The sequence below is a fragment of the Mesitornis unicolor genome, unplaced genomic scaffold, assembly GCF_000695765.1.
Source record: "Mesitornis unicolor isolate BGI_N332 unplaced genomic scaffold, ASM69576v1 scaffold53606, whole genome shotgun sequence".
Taxonomy (NCBI): domain Eukaryota; kingdom Metazoa; phylum Chordata; class Aves; order Mesitornithiformes; family Mesitornithidae; genus Mesitornis; species Mesitornis unicolor.
In genome coordinates, this window is record NW_010191420.1 from 6,096 (window position 1) to 32,886 (window position 26,791).

A 26,791-nucleotide genomic window follows, 5' to 3' on the forward strand; every position below is an offset into this window, starting at 1 on the left:
CCTTTTATAAGCAGCCTATAAATTTTAAAATTCTTCCTCCCCTGTCTTCTGTGTCCTCCTGTCTTTTCAAGACACAAAGCCATGTGTGTAAACGGCAGAGCAATTGGCAAAGTCCTGAAGCACTCCCTATCCCTACACTCAGGGGCCATGCCATGTCCACAGTTGGGCAGCTGCAGGAAGCCATCCCCACAGCCGCCTTTTCACCACCCTCAGATGCCACCAGGAGCTGTTACGTTGTCACTGCTCTCGATCATTTCACAACTCTCTCCTGTAGACAATTACTTCAGTGAACTGACAATTTGTTAAAAAATCATACCTTCAGGGGGCAGTTTAGAGCCCAGCTGTGAGAAAGCCCCTGAAACAAGACTGCTCCCTAACAAATCTGAATCCTATATGCAAGCAGTCAAAAGACATTTATTTATATAAAGTTCTGTAAAAAAATAAATTTTCAAACAGCATAGTTTCATAGAGAAAAACATTTTCTACAGAGTTCCAACTGCAAGATTTTTGTACCATCATTAAATAAGGTGGGACACCATGTGAATTTCATTGCACTAGAAGAAATGCAAAGCATCTTTTTAATATAAAGATATACAGAGCATTCTAGACAACTACAGCTGTGTTACAGCTATGTGTTCTTTTGGATTTGGTCCAAAGAAACCTGAGTCTGTTTCCAGAGAGAATGAAAAAACATTGCACAGACAGCTGATCACTTGTTTCTTGCTGAAGGACACTGAAAAGATCGCTCCCTGCAGCTCACTCTGAGTCTAGCTTCCCCAACTATCAACAGTATCCTTTCTTGGACTCCGGTCTTCAGTATTCGTCTCACAGTCGTCACACTGCTTAGAAGAAAGTCAGTCTGTTGTCAGAGCCAAGTGACTGCTCCCAGTGGACTATCACCTCTTCTGCTCCCAAATTTCAGCCATGTTTAGGTCTAAGTTGTTAAGGCCTTTCAGAGCTTGAAGGTTTCCAGTGTAAAAAGCTACATCTGAAGTAACCAGTCTGCAGTGAAACACACAACAAGATTAGCAGCTGAACCTGTCACATCCACCCTGAGCATTTAGAAACAGCCAGGGCCTGTTTATGATGGCACACGATTACAATATACATTCAAATACTGTGCCTGGACTAGATATTTTAAGTATCAGTTCAAAACAACAGATTAGGCTTCTAAAACTTCCATTCTCTTGCTGTAATCCCAGGCTTATCTAGACTTCAACCCTTGATTCCACCTTAGAATTTATTGCAACATTGATTTCCGTATTTTATAAGGTTGATGTAAAAGCAACCGAAGAGCAATATTGTTCCTAACAGTTTATACAGAGTTAAAATCCCTCATACATTGTTGAAACATATCAGGATGACAGAAACACGATCATGGTGTTTCTAGTTAGAAAACAGCAAGATGTAGGCATAAAAGTTGTATTTTCATAGTAAAAAATTAACCAGGATTCACAGACCTGTATTTTTACTATTATTACAGAAACAAGCAGTTTAAAATAGGATGAAGGTCAGAAAAGCATGTTAAAAACTAGATCAATTAACGCTGCTGAAATAGCAGCAAGTGAAATCCAGTGTTCGGTGCTTCCCGTCTCAAAGGGCCACAACAATGCACTCCCAGAGAGCTGTGTTCTGAAGTAACCACTGCCAGGAAAGCAGCACTTGGGATGTTAGGGTTTCCAGCTGAGAGACCTGAGACCCTCCTGACAGCAGGGATTGACTGCTGGGAAATACACCATCAGTATGTCACCAGGAACACCTGCCCTGACCCTCCTGTCAAAAAGGGATCCCTTTGAGCCATCTAACCACAAGCAACAAACAGAAATGAGAGCAGTACAGTAATGACAAGCACAGTACAGCACACTGCTTTGGACCAGAAACCCAAGTGTGAAACACTCCGGGTGCTCTCATTTCAGCTGGGGCTGCAGTGACCTCACTCCTGTTCAGTAACACTGGTTGGCTTACAAATACCTTCCTAAGTACCAGCGGCACCTGGATGTTACCTTGCAAATACACCTCAAGTACAGAAAACCGTTTCAGATAAACTCTTCTGCAAAGTGCTAGGATGAACAAGCTTAAACAGGACAAGAAAGAATAAACTAGACAGGAACAAAACTCTTCTTCTTTCCAGCAACATTTGAAACATTTATAACCTTCTTTCTCTGGCTTCTTCAACTCAAAACAATCCTTTCTTGCACATGGGTAGGCTGACTGAATTTCATCCCTACCACACTGCAAATAAACAGTCCCAGGTCATGAAGAACAATTATAAAACCCACCATCCGTTTCAGGGGACAATCCAGCTTACAGCAGGATTCAGCCTGCAAGAGGCTGTACACTTTTTCTGGGAGGTGTGGGATGCCAGGCATAGCCAGCCACAGCCTCTCAGCACTGACCTGTTTTGGTGATTGAGGGTTGGGCTGGGGCAGGAAAGGGGAAAAGTTCTGTGAGCATCATCTGTTTCCAATCTAGTTCTGCTGTAAACACAGTTCCTGTATGGAAGCTGCCCATCACACAGATGAAATACCAAATTTTCCTATTTTTACTTTGCTAGCGCCATGAGTCATCATCCATGTTTCAAAACGGCTACATGAATCACGTAATTCTTGCGAATTAAACTGCAGCTACTACTGTCACACAAAAGGAGAAAAAGCAATCCACAACTCAGGAAACCTATAGCAGGTTTCCAGTAGGACAGTGCCCAGCTTCCAGTCTATTACTGAGCTGATTACATTCCTAGTTACTATGGAAAGGCACAAGTCATGTCCTTCACTGTAAGAAGCCTCCAAATGGGACACACTAAATCAGGGAGCGTGGGTGCATTTTGCAATCACAACTTTCTGCATAAGACATAGCCTGCTTATTTCAATTAAGTAGTAAAAAACCACTGTCTGAACATACCCATTCAGAGGTCCTCCATCATTGACTACGTTTAAGTGAGCCAGCTGCCTCTTCAAGTGAAGTTTGTAGCTTGCATTAATTCGTAAAAACAACATCTAGAAGAAACCACAGAACCAGAGTAAGGAACCATCCCCTTGCATCACTGCAAGAAAAGGAAATACATTGCAAACACCCTAAATCACTGACTTTCACTTTTGGTTTTGAAATTCACGTGATTTCTCCCTTCTGCCAGTCCTTCAGCCTCCTAGTCTTTCTGGCCATATACAATATATACCATGCAGGACAGTATACACCCTCACTTATTTACGTGTTGAACTTTGAGGGCATGTTCTTTGAAGCATGAATTTTTCTTCCCTGTTGTCTGAAGCATCTAGCAATTTGTATTAAGGCTAGAAGATAACAAATCGCTTTCCTGTACTGTAACCACTTAAAAGTCTCTTTTTCCAATAGAAAGTGGGGAAAAAGAGTTTGAAGAGACCATTTAATTTAGTGTTAAAGAGAAACTACAACTTGCTGTATTCAGTGACTGGATCGGTCCTTCCTGTCCTTAGATTTACAACTCTGCAGTAGCAATAACTGCAGCAAAATACTGAAAAAGCACATCTGCTACCATCTGGCTGCAAAATACATTTAGGAACCTTCAGAAGCCACCAAGTTTGAGCAGCGCTACAGAAGAATTCTCTAAAGGGGCTGTACTTGAGCCCCTGAAGTATTGCCATTTATGTAGAAACTCAGCACTAATTCCTGAATTGAAGATCCACCTCTCTAGACATTAAAATGCAGCTCAAAACACTGCAATCAGCCAATTCTTTTTGTGTGTCTCATCATTCTCCCTGCACTTCTAAACACTTCAGTTCAGATGGAGCTGTCTGCATGACTGCTGCCAACCCCTTTAATGCGTGGGTTTCACAAAGATTCAAAAAGAGTATTTTTCCCCCCTAGATAAAGCAGCAGTCTCTCTTGCTACTGAATTCCTGTGCATTTGCAAGGGAGGTGTTACATGAATCACAAAAATAGCACTCACCTGAGTTTGCTCCTCAGGAAGGAGATTGTATATAGCTTCGTGCATCTTTGCCATTTGCTTGCAGATACTCCTGAAGCATACTGAAGGAACGGGAGCTTTCACTTCATACTGGAAATAAAAACACAACCTTTCTGCCACCTTAAAACAGTTCATAGAGAATTTCCAACAGCCATCTGAAGCCCTGCATTGCTAATGACATCAGAGATAAAAGTTTATTTAGCATATCACAGATTTAAACAGTCGCTGAGCATGACCTGATTGAGCCAAGGACTCCCATCATACAACCTTTTAGCACTTCTTGCTTTGTAAGCAGAGTAACATTCAAAGCAGTACGAAATCTGAGGATTTCCCAACTTCATCTATTTGTCTTTGTTAGTCTGGATTACTCCTCTTTGCTCATTACTTTCTGTTGGTTTCCATTACCCTACGAGTCACAGATGCAGAGAGAATAACCACTGTGCCAGCTACACAGATGCATGCTATGTGCTCTGCTCACTGGCCCTCTCCCGCAGATCCATATGAGTCAATGACAGAATATGCCCCTCAAGTACCTCATGAGAGAAAACTGCTTCTCAAAGATCATATACATCCACACTTCTGAAGAAACAAGGAAAAAAATGGAAAATCCTGAAAACTCAATATTGGCCAAAAAATCCCCCCAAAAGACAAAACCACACAAAAACACTGCAGAAATACCTTGGAAAACAAAGTAGAAAATGCCCCTTCTCTCAGTAACTGAGATCCAAGAAACAAGACACTGGAGACCACCAGATGACAAGAGATTTGCTAAAGCGGGAACAAAATCCTCACATCCCCACCCTGGATAGGGAAGACCTGTATGCGATTTCAGAAGCACTTTGACGAACTGTCCCAGGAACAGTGAAGTCCTTCAATTCCTGGTGGAGAGTTTATACAAGCACAGGCCTGGGTCAAACACTGGTGGGTCACCTTTGGCAGGGTGATACTTCCCCACAGACCCTTGCACAATTCAGTGGAAGAGCTGAATCATTATAAGTAAATGATTAACAACCACATGGGAGCAGATGCCCGAGTTGTGAAAGAGAACAAAGCTTGCCTGGGTATAAGAGGAAAAAAAGAAACGGGGGTTTGTGAGAAAGTCTTCATGGACAAGCCAAACCAATGACCTAAGTTTAACAGGAAACGTATCAGAAAAATGCTGCTTACTGCTCCAGAAGGCCTGCTCCCTGCGTGGGACAACCACACAGTGTACAGGATTGTGCCTCAAGGCGAGAGTTAGGCAACAAATGATTTACAATTTACTGGTACGCTGTAAAGACAAAGGGAATTGGCAAGCTGCAGTGATGGCTCTTGCATGACTACAGACAAATCAAACTCCAACGTGACGGAGGAAAAGCAACAGCACCAGAAAGAAACATGAGCTCCAGCCCTGCAAGTTGCTGGCCATTTTTATCTCCAGCTAAGGTCAACAGCATGTAATACCACGAGGGAATCAGACAAAAAAAATATACTGCTCTTCTGTCCAAACAGTCACAAGACAGCAAGCTCCAAAAGCCAAGAACTCACACCGGATTTTTTCCATGACTATTTATCCCTTTTTAAAAACCTATGCCTTTTTCACTGCTTAATTATAGCTGTTAAATACCCCTGCTCCTGTTTTATCTCCCTGCCAATGTCAATGGGCAGATGCTGGGAACTGTCCGTGCTGTGGTGGATCACTTCGCTGAACGCACAGCCTCATCGCAGCAGCACTCTGTGAAGAGAGCTCCTGTCCCACAGAGCTCTCAGAGGGAAGCAGAGCCTGGAAACACAGAAGTCACTTGCCCACATTAACTCGAGTGCCAGGTCAATGTCCCATCTACTGGACCAAAGCACTTGTCTCCTACAAAGCAGCCTTCTGAACTGTGCAGTGTTTGATTTTAAAGTGTGCTGGACAGTACTGCTGTGAAACTCGCTTGCTTATTCATTCCGATTTACACACTTGAAAGCAGGTGACCACTTTACCCACAAGGCACTGAAATATTTAGACTCTCACATAAACATCTAAAACAAAGAACATACTGACATGGTTGTGCTGACATGCCCATTTGCAAATTTCCTGGGTTTATGTTCTTCACAGCCTTCAGTGCCAAGATTTCATTATGTCAGGAACAAGATAAGCCAAATAATGGGGTATGTTAGGAATGGAGGCAAATGAACACATGGCCTCCTTTTCTCCTGTATTCTGTGGGTTCATGTGAGCCAGGCACTCTCGCTCAAGCCTTTAAGAGCTGTAAAGGATGGGAACAGTCTCAGTTTGTATCGTGTGCCAGCTCACAAGAGAAGAATGGTCTGTAAAGATGAGACAACAGTAAGGGATGGACACTTACTAGCTACTACCAAGAACATGAACTGTGTTACTGGTTTGTGGTGGGCTAACTTGTTTAGTATCAATAATCTAAATTCTTGCATTTGTCTTTTATTTTCAAGAAATGAGAGGTAAAGTGACCAAAAGGCCATGTTATTTCATATAACAGGTATTTTTACCTGAAGGAAACACACAGAAAAGCAGCAGCATTTGGATCTTTAGAAAAGAGTATAAACATGTTTTAAAAACTGTAAATGCAACAGAGGGTGGCAAATCCTAATTTAAATGCTTTGCTTTTTTTGGTGCTTTTTTGTTGCTGTTGTTTTCGTTTGTTTGGTTCCCCCCCCCAAGCTTAGGTAACACTATCTGATAGCCCAAGGAAACAGATGAAAAGAAAAAGCACAAAATAAAATAAACAATAAAATAACAGAAACAGCAAGGAAGACAGGAATGCTGCCTGTTGCAAGTGACTCGCTGCAGCCCCCATCAGCATGTCCCCAGCCCAGGCTCCACCAGGGAAATACTGTGCTTCTCGTGAGCTCCTACAAGGAAGAGATTGCCCCAGGCCAATCAATCAAATCAGCCAGTAAAGAATTATTTTTTTTTCTCTCATGAAACTGCTGCTTTTCTTTTTCCTTTTTCTTAAGAGTATAAGATCCACAACAAAACACTACGCTTTAAAAGCTATCAGACCTGCAGGCTCACAAGATCTCATCCTGGGGAAGTCTCTCTCAGTGTATTCTGCCTCCAAATAAGTCAGAGTGAGTAGATCCAGCCAGGACCAACCTGTTCCACTGACAAGCATTGAAAACCCAAAAACCACTAAAACATGGGACAGCTATTAACACTGCTACACAGCAGGACCTGCTAAGCACAGACCTCTAGTGCCCAGGGCTGCAGCCCAAGAGATTGGCTGGTCCAAAACCTTCCTCCTCAGCAGTTTTTTTGCTGTTTCCTCAGCTGCAGGAAATTACACGCTCCCCATGTCCGAAGAGGCACCATTGGGAAGAGCAGGAAATGTGAACCAGCTCAGCCTGACTGCAGACAAGAGCTGTCAGTGGATAAAACTGCTGAGGGTAGGAGAGCACTTCAGCTTCTAAACACCGGAGCATGTGCACCAGTCAAAGCATTTCTGTTACTGCTGAAGGAATCAGCGAACAGTTTTTTTTGTGGGGGTGAAGGCGTACGACACCCAGGTGGCAAATGTTAAGATGAAAGACATTCATGAGCACAGCACAGAGCGTTGTGTTTATACAGCTTAAAGAAGTTCAAACAATTCCTGATTAGGAAAGTTTAAGACTCCATTTGAAACATCTAGACTGTATACAATGAGACCTCCAATTTCAATTTAGAGAGTGTATAATTATTTCCATAAATCATTACCTCGGATAACAGTCTGTCGAATACGCCATCCATTATGGCAACAAGCTTTGCTGAAATTTCAGCTATGTGGTCGTGATAATCCTGTAATGGAAGAAAGCAGGTTTTATTTACTATCTAATGGCATTCACATTCTTCAGAGTGCAGTTGAAAAGCAGAACTTTGTGTTTAATTAGGAAATGCCAAAAGAATTACCTTTGTTATGTGGTCAAAATGCCTGAGCATGCTAAACTGCTTCGGCTGCAGTCGAGCTTCAAAATGAGCCCTGATAATAGGAATGTAGTGTACGATTAGCTGTAGGCAACGTGAAGAAAGGGCTGTAAATTCAGAAATGAGAGAGAGAGAGAGAGAGAAAGAAATAATTATTACACAGGAAGGGTAATTTTGTATAGACTGTATCTCCTTTCAAAGAAATAACTGATCTGACACAGCTTAATACGTGTTAATTAAAAAGGGGGGGGAGGTAAGCATTTGTCTCCACTGGGAAACCTCACTCAGTAAACAGGCCAGACTGGTACCTGGCTATTCACATCCAGCTTCTGTAGGATATGGGATAAGGGACCGATTTTACAAGAGGCTTTAAGTGTCTGCTTGACATTTTGAGCCCTGAGCACAAGCAGACAGAGAGATCTCAAAAGACCTGACTCATCAGCTACCTAACCTTGACAGCCACATTCTCAAGGCATCAATATTTCTTCTGCAGAAGGTGTACATAAACATCCTGCCCTGCTAGTGTTGAGCTGCCCAGAGTCTGCTCCTGCCAGCAATGGCAGCAGCATTCCCAAAACCGAGCTTCTCATGTGTCCAACATGGCCTGAGCCAGCAGCAGGACACACAGTAGTGCCAGAGTGGTCACCACACTGGCTCCTTCTGGAGCAAAGACCTGATCCAGCTTTTATCTGCTCACTTATGTTTGCTCCTGTGGCCCTTTGAGGGGAAGCCTCTCAACCCATCCTCCTCGAGCTATTTCCTTTTAAAAAAGGGAGTGCAGACAGGTAATCAGGACACCCTGAAATATGGGAACTGCAAGTTCAAACACCTACTTCCACCCATCAACCAAAGTCTCTTCACTTCAAGAGACAGTTTAATACCAGAGGTCTTGAGCAGCATGTCAGACTTGTCTGTAGCATGGAATTGGGCATCTAGTTTGCCCAAGATTTTCAGAGCAGCTAGAGCAGTCCATGCAGGTAGCTTGGGGCTAGAAATTCACCTAAATAGCTACAAACTGAAACGAGAAACTAAAGCCTGAATCATAGTTTCAATTCAGCACACAGACTCAGAGCCCTAAGTTACCTAATTACACTGGGACACTCAGCCACGTAAAGACACTTGATTAGGAGCCGCCCACAGAAATAATTTCGCGCATTACCAACACACGGTTATAATCCGCAGGAGCTGTGTGTAGACACAGCGTTACAGAATACAGCACCACAGGGCAGACAGGACAGCACAGCTCAGCAGAATGCATGGGGAGACAGGGGTCTGGCTGCATTCTTCTCTACCTGTGTACCTCCAATCTCAAGACCTGAACACCAAACAGCTCCCAGCATGCCAAAATCATTGCTGAAAAAGTAATTACACCTTAGTTCGCATGGGAAAACTTGCTAGCCTGTATATTTGTTTTTAAGTTTCCTTTATGTAACACAGTGAAATTTCACATTTAAAGTGATCCACTAGACAGCAAAGGAATTTGGTGGATTTTAGCACACTCCTTAATCAGACAAATCACCAGCTTTCATACATGTTTTACCCTCTAATCAGCAAGATCTTATCACCCTCTGTGCTCCCATCACGGCACCACAACACAAACATGGCTTACCATAAGTATATAGGGGTTTTTTGTGTTTGGATTTTTTTTAACAGGCAGGAGAACAAGCTTTGACATTTTAAATACTGAAATCCATACCTAGGTTACTTGTAGTGATTGTTTTCAAACCAACAACTTGTAATGCACCAGCTCCAAGCACTAGTTGGCAACTTCTAGAGTTGAAATACTGTGATAAAAGAAAAGACAGTGAGAATTTATGCTGACTCTTCAACAATTACACATAACCACAGTTTAGAAATACCATCAATAAAATCCTGCACAATTAGACAGATTATTACAAAATAAATGAATGCTCATACCAGTGCTTCACATACTCCTTGCTAAAGAGGAGGCCGTAACTGTTACCTAGTAAGACAAAAGGAACTTGCTGCTTCACCACTCTCAGTAGTCACTGGCCTGTAGTATTTGTTTGACTCAGCTTATGCTAAAGCACTCAAGGCAGTGTTTCAGCAGAGGGAAACCGAAATACTGGTAATAAAAACAGTTAGGTGCTCAGTGATTTCAATTCAGGGACTAATTTCTTCTTCTCTCTGAGACCTTTGGGTGAGGCCTCTGTTAATGTGAAAGTATAGTAAGCAGCAAGTCAGGCTTGTTGCAGACTGGCTATGTTCAGTCTTACTTTGAAAGCTGTACACAAGAATGGCTTTATACTGTAAATCTATAAAACTTACTTCTCAATCCTTGGATGGAGTGAAGCATAAGGATATCACTAGTTTTGCTAAGTAGAGTAGACAAGTGTAATATCAGAATGTAAAAATATCAAAAGAACAAGTTTCTGCTCTGGCTTTAGACATTTCCCACTGCTGATGTTAAAGGAAACTTCAAAGCAGTGAAACTCACTGCTGCTAAGTGGCTGAATCTGTGTTTGTAACACTATAAAATACTGAGATCAAGAAATGATGCACAGATGTTAAGCCATGTCAAAAACCAGTTCTGTAAGAATTCCAGGTACAGTGGACAACTCAAGACTTGATAACTTCTTTTCTCCTGGAACTAAGGAAGATCTTTAAATGCCCTCAGGCCAGACAGGTCTCTGGGCAGTAAGACAGTTCCTATTAGCATATTCCATCTTATTTTGGAATTCTGCTCCACCACCCAGCTTGACGCACCAGGTATTCTAGACTGGTGTGGGTGATGCAGTAGAGACGGAGAAGCCATTGCTGACGTCCCTGACAGAAGTCCCAGGGCTCAGGTTTGAACAGAACTGTCCTGATGACACTGGGGTGGAAATTGGGAGGCAAAACCTACTGAAAGCTGACACTTTCTCTTACACATTAAGAAAGATGTGCAAGCAGTTGTGACAAGGTTGCCCTGCAGCTTACGTCTGCAACACAGGATTCCCCTCACATAGAGATCCTTTATGTTGGGGTCACAATGCTGTTTCACAGATCCTGCTTTACAGTAACGCAAGAACAAACCCAAAAATTCAATTATCCTTGAGTAAAAACAAGAAACTATTTTTCTGGCTATTGCCTGGAGTCAGTCACAAAACTCAGGACCAGAGAGGATATGCTGTGAACATCACACATCTGCTCTGGGCTGCAAAAGTGGTGCATCCAGGACTGGAAAAGCAACACAGATGCAGTGCCACAACTGAACCTGAGCCACGTGTGGCCCTTGATCCGAGAGAGGCATAACCTACTCTGCTCTGAGACTGTCTAACATTCACTTCATACCCTCCTCCTCCTGAAAAGCAAGACCCTTTCTTATGCCTCCTGGTGGACTTTGGAAGTAGATTCACCAACCCAAAGACTTGTATCCAACACAGCCTAAGCTTATCAGAGGTTAACACCAACTTATAGACTGCATGGCAGACCATTAAAAACATGCTCTATAAAGGATGACAGACTCTCCCCCTGCCTTCTGTAGATATTACTGTTACTGGATGGCCTGTCGCAGACAAAGCAGCAAGGAAGTAGCATGCCTGGAACATCGAAAGAGCAATATCCCCTCCTTGTGACTGCTCGAAGGAAAGCACTTCTGCGTTCCAGCACCATGGCTGCCAGCCTTCTCTCTGCACCAGCTAAACAACTCCAGTAATTATGACTGGTTTTGTTCACACACAGGTGTTATTGCCCTCTGATTGCAGCCAAAATACAAGATGGCCTGGAATTTCATTACCTGGGAACACTTTGCGGCTTCCATCACAATAATGAGCAGCTCTCACTACCTTCAAAATCTGCTAGCTCTGACAGCTGCCAAACAAAAAGTGTAGTAACTTGCAAGGACACCCTGAGTAGCTCATATTTTGTTCAAAGTGTAACAAATGAGCTTCTGTTTTTGCTAGCTGCTCTTGTTATCTCTCCAGTTGATGGCACCCTCACTGCCAGATAGGAAATACAATAATTAAACTGCACATGATGTTTGAGTATCAAGGAATGAAGCACAAATGACAGAGCTAGAACAAGATACGGTAGGGAGAAGTAACACAGAGATGCAAATCTGGCCAAGTTTGAGGCATCTGCTGCTATTCTGTCTCCCTGCAAAAAGGTGCTGCAAGACTTGAGTGAAGCAGCAGCTGGAGAATGACAGGTAAAGAGGGGCATCCTCAGTCCCAAACTGATTCACTTGAGATAGTGCTTTCAAAAGGAAAGGCTTGTGGATGAATCTGAGTGATGACTACAGGGAAGAGTGTTCCTACATCTGATTATTCAGATAAGAACTACCAACAGGAAGATTATTTAAAGGTGAATCTCCTAGGATGTGCTTCCTCTCCCCGATTCCCCACCTCACAGAAAATAAACTTTCAGAAAGTAGAATCTGTTTGTTTTTTAACAATTATGCTCAATTCAGAACTCCAATGCCTGACATAACCTTTGTGAGCAAAGACATAAGTGAAAAACCTGAAATAAATTAACTGTTAGGTTTTGGAGTAAAAAAAAATAAAATTATATATATATAAAGACAGTTTTAAGGTGCATTCACATGCTCCTTTTATTATTGTTTACTTACATTACCTTGCAGTATATGTGCTTTACCTTTCCTCTTGTCTAGTGAGAAATGACAACAGGTCCTTGTTTTTCATCATCTCCATTTTACAGCAGCAGCTTCATCTGATACTATTTTTCATGCTTCAACTGACTATACCTCTACTGAATTATAAAAACTAAGAGACTCGTTTCCTTCCTGAATACAGATACATCTCTGTACCATTTGTGATCAAACTGCTTTTTCTTCAGTAGCATCAATCTTACAGCTAGCCTGAAGGACAGACAGCTGTGACACACTCTACTAGAGGGGATTTCCAATATTGCAGGTGAACAAGAGGAAAGAGAGCCTTCCCAAAGTTAATTCACACAATGAATTGCAGCTTTAATGCCCTTAGCTCAAAAGGCTACCTTATGGCACAGTAACAAACAATCATTTCTAGACAATGTATATAATTTATATGAAGCCATAAAAGCACGTGAAGCATTACAGAGACTAAAACACACTCTCTGCCCTGAATACTCCTGATTAGGACAGATGGTGCGGCTGGAGTCGTACCTTCAGTAAATCAGACAGGCGGGTAAGCATGTCAGTGGTGATGGAAGGAGTGTTATCCACACACTGGCAGTACTCAAGGATTATTCTTATTAACAGCAATACTGTCCTGCAAGAGAGGAAACAGCCAAATATGTCATCTCAGTGCACAGAAAATGTTGAAAAAAATCAAACACAGGCCAGTCATGTTTATAGAAAGCTACCTAATGCTAGATTATAGCTAACTGACCTGAAGTAAAACATAAAAGAAGATATACATAAAGATGGTTATAAAGAATACCCATTCCACAGGGTGGCACATATGAAAGAAAATCTCAAAGGTTCACTGGTATAACATTTTAATCTTCAAAAAAGGCTACTGTGGAACTAGAAGATTCCATGTAGATGTTGGCAAGGGACATGAAAAAAAAATAAATTCTTATTTTCCTTTCTTGTACTACTGTATCAATCTCACAACTTTGAGCCAGTATAGAAATCCCCAGAATCTAGACAACCTGCACCACTGAAAAGGATATAATGAACATTGATGAGTCACATCAAATATTCAACGATGGTCAACACCTGTAGTTTCCCTTGGATTCAGCAGGCACTGGAGTATTTGGGAGCTAATGAACAGAAGTAGGAAGGCTCCACAAAGAGCACCTATGCTCCTTTACATTCAAATGCACAAGAAGGCAGGAAAACTAAGGCCAGATCACATGTTCAGGGTAGAAATTCTAACATTTCAGAAAGTTAAATCTCTTTCTTCCCTTAGGGAGCAGAGTGAGAAAGATGATGAACAATCAACTTAAAACAAACACCTGGAGAATTTTGGAGGAACATCTAGGCTTTTTTTGAATACATTTTATTTGATTAAATACAATGAAACTCTACGTAGAGGTGTGTAGAACTGAAACAAATATTTGCACCAACATGAAGCCAACAATTGCTTCACAGACCTAAATATAACAAGCTTCAAACAAGCTATCAAACACATCATGTATTAAGTAAGTTCTACTCCTTTAAGCATGTTCAAATGCTTCTACTTGACCTGAAATGCTCTTTTGCAGCGATATCAGTTGGCTGGCACAGAAGCTCTGAGACATCAGCTTCTGTTTGTAATTGAACAATGACACATCATCATGAAGCAACTCATAAAACGACAGCTGGTCAAAAGCATTATGTAAATCAGAACTTTTAAGTTTTGGGTAAATTGATGTTAGGTCTCTGGGGAATGAGATCTCCAGGTTTTACTCCCTTCCTCAAAAACACACTCATGTGATAGTTAATACTTAAGCCTTGCAGTCTTTGGAAACATAGCATGTTTTTAAATGAAAGAAGTATGTATTAAAGTGTCTTTGATATAACCAGCTTTAAGAAACTACTTTTCAATCCAAAGCAATCAGGATAGCAAGAAATGGTGTATGCAGCTTTCGAGATAGCCCATATCTTATTTCTTATTCTGAATAAGATAAGCAGTCATTCAGTCATGGATTCATGTATTTCGCCAGAGATAACCTATACTGCAAGAAATAACAACAGTGTGCTAAGACGACAAACCTGTATTTTCATGACTATGTGTTCTCATGGAATAATTAGAAAAAACCATATTCAAATGAAACCATAGATTTCAGCCTAATCATTAAAAGAAGAGCGAGCTTTTTAGTGTACAGAAGAGCTTGTAATGTTTTATAACTGTTTGGGAACTAAAGAGAAACTAGTCCGTGGGAAGAGAAGGGTTTTTTAAAATTTAAATAAGACTGCTAAAGCTGTTAGTATTCATCACAGTTCTACACAAAAGTTCTTGCCAACTAAGCCACTGCTAATAGAAAAGAGTGCATCTTACCCAACTGTTGCATATTTTTGTCCTTCAACAATAAGGAAATCAGCTGGCTTTCTTTCTTCAGTAGCTAGACGTTTTAGCAAGAAAAGAAAAAGGATTAGTTGAACTGAAAACAAGCACCAAAAAAACACTAGTTTCTAAAGATTTAGTGTGCACTTGCTAAGGCCTGGAAAAAAGCCACAGTCAATTTTTGGAGCACTGCTCTCTTTTACAATATTTATTATATAGTTGGTCACTCATCATAGTTATTCTGACCCAAAGTCACTTTGTTATCTGCTAGGATTTTAGATTAAAAATCCCCTCAAGTCCCACAGTCATTATGGACTTAGAAACTTCAAATACAGCAGGTTACAAGTAGAAAATCAGGAAAAAATCACCAGGTTTTCTACTATGCATTCTCAAATAATTTGTTGTATAGATTAATAATTTAGCTTCAAACCATTTCTTCCTCAGACTTCACTGTAGAAGCTCTTACTGATGCAGTTTTTCATGCTAAAGTTGATGACACTGGTTTCCTGCTTTTTTGAAGGAAGCTGCAAGAGCTTATTTTAAGAGCAATGGTCAATGAGCATATTTTGGTGTCGTGTTCCGTAATTAGAGTGATTATTGCCTAATAAGCCCTCTGCCTCTGCGATATTCCTTTCGGGGGATTCAGGGTTTCTCTACCATGACATTATTTTATGGTAAGGTATTTTCTTCCTTCTCTGTTGCCATTTTCTTTCCCCTTTATGTATGATTTCTTCCTGTTCTAGCTGTTTTCACACATTCATCATTGCAATACTGGATGAGAGTCCTCACAAGGTAAGAATGCATTATGCACTCCCATTTTGCACACGGGGAAATAGGGCAAGAGGAGAAAAAAGTGACTTCTCTGAGGTCAAATGAGGTTTCTGTGCCAAGGTAAATAATTGAATGTACACGAGTTTTCACTTCCATGAGCAGCCACATAACACGCTGCCTTTCATTTGAACAACTTGGGAAGGAGCGAGCTCTGTTTAACACACACATGCTCCTCAGTCCCTTGCAACACTTGAGTGGTATGTACTGAGGAAAGACTGAATTTGTGCAAACTGTAAGCCTCTACACTGGGAATATACTTGTATAAAAAGCAGCTCCCTCCCTGTGCTAACACTTAAATGGCTTAAAAAAAAATAAAAAGTCTCTTAAGGTCAACACAAGAACTTTCAACAGCAGTAACAGGGGAAAAAAAGTATCATTTTTTTTTCTGATCCCTACAGAAGACAGCAAGCAAACACAGATCAAGAGTGACATTGGAATACATCCATCAACATTCAACAGCAGCATTTGCCGATAATAAATTCAGATAACAGTAAGACTGCAAGATACGTACCTGCTGGTTTTTTTTCAGGGAGTGAAATTCTGCCATCTGACACAGAATCTACAAGATCCTGAAACTCAGCAGTAACTTCAGCTTGCTTCCAGCGCTCATTGTCCAAAAGTAGGCTAGTTATAGACACAAAAGAGAGGAGGCTGAGAAAATGAAATGCCTTGTCTTGATGCTCTTCCTGCCTGTAATACTGTGGAATAAAAACTACAGCAACTTTAAAAAAGCCAGTGGCACAAAATATTATGTTATTAATCTTCATTAGAAAGAGGTGTCCAACAATTGGCAGTAGCAAAACAGAAAAACCACTATGTTGGCCTAGAGATCTCACAACTTATTCATTCAATTTATCATACAGGACAAAAGACTACACTAGGCAATAAAGATCCTTATGAGATCACTGCTGCTGAAGTAATGTGTAAATACTGGAATTTTAAGAGCTTTTGATGGATGAGAGCAAAGTCTTCATGTACATTAGAGGGAAGGTTGTTCCCAGTTTGGTTTTCAGTTTGTTTGCTTATTTAATTGTTTTTGTTGGAGGTTTTTGGGTTGGTTTTTTTTCCCTTTGTTTTGTGTTTGGTTTTGTTTGGGTTTGTTTTTTAAAAAACAGTTGGAATTGAATTATCCTGAAGTTACTTAACCCCTGAGATAAAGCAATCCTGCTCTTCAATAGCTACTTCCTGTAGCTATTACTGTCCTTATTTAGGTAACTGTAAAACTATCCAATTTGAAGAAATTAAGTTATGAAAACAATGAAAGTCTAAATCAATTGAAAATAATTGGGTTTTAATAGTTTTTTCAACCCCTGCACAACTGGCTTACTGGTGTTCTAGGCAACAAAATCCTGTGTTTGCCTGGCATACAATTGATAAAATTATTCATGTAAGACCACAGAGATCTTCTACCCAGAGATACCTTAGTTTTGTCTTCCGCTCCTCATGGAATCTATTCACAAATCTATTGGCTTGACTCTGAAGTGCTCCACGCAAGGACATACTTTTCCTACCACAGATCTGCTCAGTGTCCGAGATAAAGCCTCCCATCAAACGAGAAAGAGCAACAAACTCATTGGAATTCAGCTTGTCTAGGAATCCATCCTATATGCAATGAAAATCATTGTAAGGAGACAAAACACCACAAAAATTCAGATATATAAAGAAATAACTAGTCAGCATGCCTGACGACTACTAGTATTTCAAGAGGCACATTATTTAAACCTACATAGGGCAGAGAAGGCAGATTGCAGTGCAGGCAGCTACCCCGTCATAGATACACATTCTCTGCATGGAGATTCAAAGACAGCAAGTTAGAATATCAAAAAAGGGAAAAAAAAAAAAAAGGAGAGGAAACCCAAACTACAATGACATGATATGTTAATGCTTGTGTGCTCTGAGCATCAACATCAAGTGCTGCGGCAGCAGGAACAGCTACTTAATTTCAATTGAGAATGCCATTTCAGAACTTTCACTCATTAAACCAGTAACCTGGGAGTAAGTTCTCATTAAGGATGAGACACCAAGAGCAGTTTGACCCAAGCTGCTTACCTTTGCTCTTGCCATTAAGAACTTGACTGAACGATCGTGGCAGATATCAGAGGCACTATAAAGTAACTCTTGAATATTGTTTGCCAGCCTGATCAGTTCCAGGTCAGTCAACTTCATGTCATCACTGATCCTAGAAATGACAGAACTAGTTGGTTGAGCATCAGTTAGAAAAGAAAAAAACCCCACAGTATTTCTGCTCACATGATGGAGGAGGAAAGAGCCTTGCAGCAACTGTCAAATGCAGACAGTTAATCACCAAAGTCACTCTGTACAGATGGGATCTTCTAAGCTTCTGTCAATGTCACATCAGTGCATGTAACAAGGAACTGCACCACTGCATATCCTTGTATTTTTTATTTAAATACACATTCTAATAGCTTTTAATGGTCTAAGACAAAACACAATATAGCCATTACTAATAAAATAAATATTATTAACATTTGTTGAGCTAAAATTTACCCAGCTCCTGTAACACTTGAGCATCACAAGTATATCACAGATAAAACACAACATTTTTCTTTGAAGGCAAGTGTAAAGGCTAAGATAGATAATGAGCACTTCCCACCACCTTAATTTATAGGCTGTCATTCTACTAGCTCTTTAGACATTGTTGTAACTGTGTAATTTTCTTAGCCTGCTCCAAACGCAGAGCGGAGGTGCAAAGAAAACCAGAAGAGGGATGAGCCAAGTTCATTTTAGAACAAAGTTATGCAACCAACCTCTGGAACAACCTTATTGCTCAATAGCTGGGTGGTATATTTTTAGCAAACTTGGTAAAGTGCTCCAGACTAGTTTGGATCCAACCCCCTTCTCCTTCCTTATTCCTCACTGTAACCTCCTGGACTTCCTGTCACACTCCATTTCTCTTTCAGTGTACAATGTATGTTTGGACACACAGAGGCCTGAATTTGTTTAATGCACAGCATATCTATTTTACATCTATCTCCTTCAGTCAGCATTGTGATTGGAGGTGGAAGGTCTCTATCAAAACTAGCAAACTCTATCAAAACAGTTGTTTAAACACACAAGTATAGACACTTGAGGACCAATCAGCTAGAGTGAGCAGGCCACTTGCTATCTTCCATCTTTCAGCAGGGTAACAAGTGTTATTTCAATACTGCTTCATAAAACTCTGTATCCAGACATGCTGGCTTTTGAAGTGGCTCATGCCTGAGTCCCACACACAGTACACCTGGTTCTTTTAGAAAAGTAGCTCTGACTTCTAGCCATAAATAAGGTATGAATAAAAGGCTGCCAAAAAGGTTACAACTCTGCAGTCTGGGGCACCACAGAGCAGCACGGCCTATGCTACCAAAGCAGTGAAATGGACTCAACCAAACAAGTCACAGAGTTGACAGTGGACAGCAGATCTTTCTCTAGAATTTATCAAGGTGTATTCCCTGAAGCCAGCTTAAAACAAACCAAAAACAAAACAAAAAAAGCACAGAAAAAACAGCCATTACAGAATCACAGAATCGCTCGGTTGGAAAAGACCTCTGAGATCATCATGTCCAACCGTTTCCATCTACCCACTAAACCATATCCTTACGTACCTCATCCAGGGATGATGACTCCACCACCTCCCTGGGCAGCCTGTTCCAGCTTCTGACAACCCTCTCAGTAAAGAACTTCCTCCTTATCTCTAACCTGAACCTCCCTTGGAACAGCTTGGTGCCATTTCCCCTTGTTCTGTCCTCCGTCACCTGGGAGAAGAGACCAGCACCCACCTCTCTACAACCTCCCTTGAGGTAGTTGTAGGTGGTGATGAGGTCTCCCCTCAGCCTTCTCTTCTCCAGGCTAAACAACTCCAGTTCCCTCAGCCGCTCCTCATAAGGCTTGTTCTCCAGATCCCTCACCATCCTTGTGGCTCTTCTCCGAACATGCTCCAGAATCTCAACATCCTTCTTATAGACAGGGAACAGAGATGTCTCTGCCAGCAAAACGCATGACAAATGATGTGTCTTTCATGTAGGCTAGACTTGCATCTTCCCTGCTCTCCACACAAGCAGCCTCTCCAGAACAGACTAAGGGGCCTTTTTCTGTAAGAAGTGTCATAATCAGTTCCCATACCACTACACACAGAGGTGAAAACAATGCAAACAAAAAAAAGGTGAGCTGCGGACAATGCTGCCTGATGGCAGTCTCTAGGGGTGATGATAGAGAGCCATTCTATTTCACTTGCCTAGAAAAGCACATTCCCCCAATGTAGTTTTTGTACTGTATCATCATAAACAACCGCCTGTACCCAACACCTTGTTTGTGACATGCTGCAAAGTGGAGACAGGCAGTGCATATACTTACATCATCTCTACTCCTCCTGGAGTAACAGAAGACGACGTTTGCTCTTTGCTGGATGAGGAATCAGTAGTGCACTCTGGTTCAGAGACAGAATCGCTGCTACAGGGCTCACTGTTTGGGGAAGTGTTTCTTTGAGAGGTAGTGTCAGCTGCTACAGGTGGGACATCCCCTTTGCCAAACGCATCACTTATAAACATGCCTTCATGAGTCAGGTAAGCAACCTCTGTGTCCACCGTGCTGTCTTTAGCAGAGTTCTTTTGTAAGGTGTCCTCCAGGTCTCTGTTTTTTTGGTTCTTGTCTAGAACCAAGAATACCACGCTACGGACAGTATTTAATGTTGCCTAGAATCAAATATAACGTTATTACAAAAAACCCCAACAAAATCCTGTGCCACAAGCTTGTGCTAGAAAGAGATTTTATTTTACCCAGAAAATTAAACTAAATCCTGGCTTTATTTTCTATTGAGTAATTGGCATTCAGAGGCAGACCCATCAGTCTTTGACAATAACCAGTATCAGATATTTCTCAGAATGGTGAAAGAAACCTCATTTGGAGCAATCTAACACGCATAGAAGTTCTGTCCTAATCCCCAGCAGCCTGAAATGGATGTAATCATGCAACAAGAGGTATAATCTCCTTCCCGCTGCTCTCTTTGTTAGCACTAATCATTTTTGCCCTGGATGCCAATATTCACATATCCTCCTCTCAATCAAAATTTCAAACACCATAAGCAAACCCAACACCTTAAGACTTTGAATGGAAAGTAACTTCATTTCACTTCATGTCTGAACTATGCAGAGTTCTTGGTAAATGAATGTCTTACCTTTATTCTCTTCAGGAAGATGGTAAACTTAGAAAAAATATTCTTCAGTAAATCAAACCACTGAGGAAAATTCATCATCCTCATCTGATCTGCAAGCCTAAAAAAAGAGCAGTACTGAATAGTAAACAGCACGTGTTTACTGGCCATAGTGCCTACTGGCACATAAAGAAAAACACACTTTAAATGGAATTTGAAATATAAGGAAAACTGTGTAGACTTTTATCTCGCAGAACAACAGACATTGCCTGAACAACAGTCACAATCAACACAACATATGCAGGTGGAATGGAGAAGGAGCTATACAGAACCAGATCATACTAAAAAACTGAAAGCCTCACATTTACTATTTATTTTTTTTCCAGGGCATAACACTATTTTCCCTGGAATAAGTAGTGTTGACAACAAGGCAGGGCATTTAATAACATTTCCAGAAATAATGTGAAAAAAAATTACAAAAAGAGTTACATAAAAATATTTTGCAAGTGTTACAAAAGCTGTGGTACTAAGCCCATTTTGTTGCATTGCAATGAGACCACTTCTGCTATTAAAGTGCAAGTCAGCTGTTTGTGGCCAAGGCCAGAAGAGTCACTGATAGAACAAAAGTTAAACTGTAACATACAGTTAAGACCTAACTGCAGAATAGTAAACATTGGAGAAAAGTGACCAAATATCCAATGTTTAAAAATGACCCGGTGCCCAGTCTGCTCCCATTCTGGGTATTAATCCCATGCAGATTCTGCCACACACTTTGTTTTATCAGCTTGTCTGGTTTTATCACCTTGGGCTAACACTTTCCCGAGACAAATGAATTGCAGAGCTACAGAAAAAAATCAGAAGTTGCCACAGGCCTTTGGAGCTGGGACCTCTGGAGCTGCCTTGTCCAATCCCTGCTCAACACAGGTCCAACCAGACTGGGCTGCTCAGGGCCCTACAAAGTCAAGGCTTGAATATGTCCTAGGACAGAGATCCCATAGTCTCTCCAGGCCACTGTTCCAGTGTTTGACCATCCTCATAGGGAACACATTTTTCCCCAAGATTGAAATACCATTTCTCATCTTCCGTCTTGCGCCCATTGCCCCTCATCCTTCACCTGCACACCACTGAGAGGAGCCTGGCTCTGCCTACAATTTTACTATAACATTCCCATGGGATAGCTGTAGATGGTTCTCCCCTGAGTCTTTCCCTCCACAGGCTGGAGAGGGACCCATCTTTCCTGGCTGCTCCTGCTATGCGCCATGGTTCAGCCCCCACTGGATTTCGATGTCTTTCTTGTTCCTTGACCTGCTGGCTATACTAACACCACTCAGGCTGTGGCTGCACAAAAGGAGACACTGCTGGTCCATGGCCAAACTGTTCCCCACCAGGTCCTGCCCTGCAAAGCACCTCTGAAGCCAGCCAGCTCCTGTCCTTCCTGTAGCAATGGGTTGGTCCTTCCCAGGCACAGGACTTGGAATTTGCCTTTGCTGGGCTTTGTGAGGTTCCTGCCAGACCGTATCTAGGGAGGAAGTTGTCTGGTCTCCTCTCTGGATAGCTCCTATTCTCATTCATGCAGGAAGTTCTGAAACTACTGACACACTCCAATACAAAATCCCAGATTATGACAACAGGGAATGCCTTCAAGTAGTTAAGAGATATATTCCTAAATACAGTAGTTTATGCTTCACACAGTGAGATGCACAGCATTTCAGTATTGGTTTTAACAGTAATTTTAATTTAAGGTTAGAAACTGAATGAGGAAGGGAATATGCAATATTCTAATGGGGTTGGACAGAAGTAGAGGCTTAACATGAAAGAGAAAGATAATCATTAATTATACAGAAATTTAAAGCAAAAATTAGAATGGTAAATTTATCTATGCTAAAAACCATCCATCTCCTATTGCCACCCACCACCAAATAAAAAATCTGGCTGCATACTTACTTAACAACCACTTCTGTATCTATTTCTTCTATCTGCGATACCGTATTTACCACACACTGTCAAATTTAAAAGGGAAAAAAACAAAACAAAAAAAGATCTTAGCTTCCTTCTAACTGCTGCTGAGTTTCATAACACACACAATAATCCAGAGGTTAAATAAGAAAAAGTAAAAGAAAGGAAAGACATATTTGTATCATTTAAAAACTTGTTTCTCTAAAAACAAAGAAAAACCCCAAAAAGAACCCCACCCAGCCACCCCCACCCAAACATCTGTTTATAAAATACAGATGATCAAAACATTCTCAACTGTGCACTAAGCTCTGGGGGGCACACTGGCTCCATCTCAAAGGGACCTGCTCTTCTGTGCATGGATGCTAAGCACCACTTCACAAATGTCTCTCAGGTCAGGCACTTAAGAACATAAGCCGTATTCTTCCCCTTTCCAATGTGACTGACTTTGGAAAGTGTTGGTTGACATCCTTTTCAGTTTCAAATATGGGATTTGGGTACTAACCTAAACTGGAAGGAACAGCACCAGGGAAGTGTGGAAGCACACACCTACAAGTCCTGTGTTTTCAACGGTCAGAGCAGACCCAATTTCAGCTGCTCTCCTAGCAGACAAGCTATTTGCTGGCTGGCTGTCCTCCTCTTCACCTGCAGGCACCACCTGCCTCTGTCCCTTGATTTCTCCACACCTTTATCACTACCCTGCAGCCTTTCCTCAAAGGATATTTGCTTTTCAACTGGTACACACGAAACTGGCTAATTTCTTCAGGTCTCTAGAACAATCAACTTTTATTCCAAATATATCTATTGTTTTACAGCAATTTGTTCACTGATCTCTTTTCACATTACTTGTAAGCTCTAGATACAAATCAACTCAATTTAGAATGAATTATGGAGTTTCTCCCAAATGCCAATAAATAACCTGGTCAAGGAAGTCAGTAGCATACAAACTCATCTTGCCTTTAAGTGAATATATACAACCCAAATGGTGACCAACAGCTGCCATTTCAGGCTACATGGATTTTACCTGCATTTTGAATAACCATGGTCAGTACAGAGCTTCTTAAAAGCAGACTTTGTTCTTGAACTACTCCCCATGTTCAGTGCTTAAACCTCTGCTCTCTCACCTGCCTGACAATAATGCGCTACTGAAGTACTGACCAAAAACATCCCAGCAATGCATCTGAGCAGGAAGCACATCTGAGATGTGGGAAGGAAACAGTTTCCTTTCTTAAGGAAAAATATCTCTAAGAGTTGAGACAACAGGCCACAATACAAACGCATTGCACAGAAATACTCCATTCCTGTCTATTTTGCCTATTTGATTAAATTTTGTCTACTACTTGAGCAGAGGTGACACCTGAGAAATCCAACACAAAGACAAATATTTCCAGCAGAAAGGGAAAAGCACTTTATGATCAAGAATGAGCAGGAAAACAAGGAACACTACTTGCCTATTATCCAGCTAAACTGAGAATTTCAAGGAAAAAAAAAATCTCTCCTCATGGCTGCTGACACAGGCACGTGAAAAGCCAATAGAGACTGATGGGCACAATAAAGTTTTAGCCCAGTGTTATTTATGCATGGTTTGTTGGGGGGGTTTTTTGTTACACCTTAAATGAGGGCCCAGAACAGCTGCACGCAGCTGTATTCTTGCTTTTCCAGGCTTACAGTAATACAGCATGATTAGAAAGTAGTGCTTACTCCCACCCTCTGTTGATCTTCCAGGGAGTAGTGCACTGACCCAGTCCAGTATTCCATCTCTTCCAGGTGGGGAGAGAATAAGCAGCAAGGGTGCTTACCCTGATTTAAATTGCACCGCTGTTACGTGAGAAAGGGCTCACATCATCACCAAGTCCTGACAAGAAGCAGTGGTGCAGTAGGACACATCACTGTCTGCCCTCTAATTCTGACACAGTATTTACCAGCAACACGGGCCTGTGTTATCTATACCCTCCCTGAACAACCAGATCAACAGAGCTGTGGGGATGCAATGTGAAGTGGATTTGGGGAATCAATCTGGCTTAAAACAAAATCTTAGTAATAATAATGATGATTATCATCCTCCTCCTCCAAACTTGAAAAAGCGGGTTCCCAACCTGGTTTACAACACAGCTCTGAACAGCATGCTATACTATGAGGACAGGAGAGACTGTCTTCATTTGCTGGCAAACTCACCACCTGACCATCTCCCAGCCTTTGAGATACAAATCAGAGGTGGCTCACAACACATCAGAAAATGACTCTTGAAATAATCACATTATCTTTAGGGGAGAAAAACACCCCTTAAATAATATTCTCACATATGCATGCAAACAAACGAGTAAAAACCAAAAGTCCCAAACACACTCAAAGTTCAGTCTACAGATTTTGTTTGCAAACAACAGCCATCATGTTGCTGTCCAAAATATTCCATGCATTTTTTCACAAAAAGTCATCTCAACTTCGTTAATTTGTTAGCTTTAGCTGGTTTTATCGACAAAGATTTTTGGTTTTAAAAGACAGATACACTACCTTAAATAGCAAACAATGACAGCAATGCAGACAAGGGTTTTTGTGTGTTGTATTTTACTTTTTGATTTTGAAACAGGGTTTTATGACACAATTATACTATTCAGGAAAGCAATGTGTTAAGAGGAAAAAAAACTTAAGTGAAAATCAGGCGACTCAGAACAAACAATGGTAATTATACAAAGAAAGCTGAAATCGGCTGTACTTGTGCCATCTCCTCCTTCCAGAAGGTCCTTTCTGTAAGCAGACATCTGTGCTTCAAGAAGTCCTTAGTGCCCCCAAGTTCAGCTGCTCTAAATGAGAGACCACCAGCCACCAAAAAACTTCATCAGAACTGTTCTTAACTACTAAAAATAATTGTAAGGGGTTGAGGCAACCTTATAAGATAAAACACATAACCTGCAAGACATTGAGACAACCTTGTCAGATATGTTAGAAATGTTTGGCTTACCTGTTTAATTATGTTCTTCGCAGTAATAATCATTTCATCTCCATATATTTCATAAAAATTTAGCTTTCTTTGTTTTAAAAGTCCAAATACTAGTGACACAAGTCTCTCCTATCAAGAAGAATAAAAAATTAGAAAGACTACAATAAAAATATTAAGGTGAGGACAAGAAACAATTTTAAGAAATTACACAGCAGTAAGAAAGTTCATGGTTTGAAGCCATGGTAAACAGGATTTAGATAGTCCAGCTCCTTGAGACAAATGCCCAGGACTTAACTATACAGAGTTCCCTGTGGCAATGCCAGCTAACGAATCCCTTTCTCCCAGCCCCTTCCATGCCTGTTCCACAGTTGTGCTCATCCAATTGTGCTTAAAAACATGGATATTTCTAAACATTAATGAGTTTCCTTATCCTGAGTAAAAAGGACACCAAATACAATTGCACCAGCACAAGCGAGTGCTTTATCACATTGCATCATAAAGGTGGGAAGAAGCTATAGGGCAGAAATGAGAATATTTAAGCGTTATTGCCATTCACTATATTTCATGAAACCCATGGATGAAAACAAGACAATCATATGCTTGATACAGGCACCCATAAATGCACAGGGAGACAGAATGAGAACAACATGCAACTACCAGCTTCCATTGCAAAACTGGAATTTTACAGCCAAGTAGATGAGAATCCATGTTCTTTTCCACTTACGTGTTTAGGTTTATGAATTGTACTCAATATATATTTAATCAGAGGAAAGAGAACTGACTATTTTGGAAAAAAAAAAAGTAGGGCTAGACTGCAGTTACACGAGTTTAGTTACAATTATTTAATTTTACCAAGCACAAAAAAAAAGTCAAGGGAGCGTGACTTGGGGTTTGGACTAGAAGAGAAATAGTTTAAAATTATAATGTTGCTACCAGGGACCTGAGTGAATTAGTTGGTGCTAATTAAGTATGTTAAAGATGCAAACATATTCATCAAACAGTTTATTTCAATAACAGACATACCTCTTCTAGAATTTGGCAATCATCTTCTAGGGGTCTATTTAAATCATTGCGAGCATAAGTTGAAAACTCTGCAATCATCATTTTATCTATCAGCTTTTCCAGTTCACAAAGCTGTGAGCCGAGATGC

At 41.0% G+C, this 26,791-nt stretch overlaps 1 protein-coding gene across 1 annotated transcript; it reads right to left on the bottom strand.

Moving 5' to 3' along the window:
* Positions 1–547: 547 nt before the first annotated feature.
* VPS54 (vacuolar protein sorting 54 homolog (S. cerevisiae)) lies at positions 548–26,791 on the bottom strand (the record flags this gene model as incomplete). The annotated part of the gene is made up of 16 exons (XM_010186720.1): positions 548–1,002; positions 2,902–2,996; positions 3,926–4,033; positions 7,635–7,715; positions 7,827–7,948; positions 9,538–9,625; positions 12,946–13,051; positions 14,768–14,831; positions 16,116–16,228; positions 17,025–17,206; positions 17,654–17,783; positions 19,955–20,292; positions 20,775–20,871; positions 22,695–22,750; positions 25,663–25,770; positions 26,665–26,791. Coding segments are annotated over 16 exons (1,921 nt in total), but the record flags the coding sequence as incomplete, so codon positions are not given.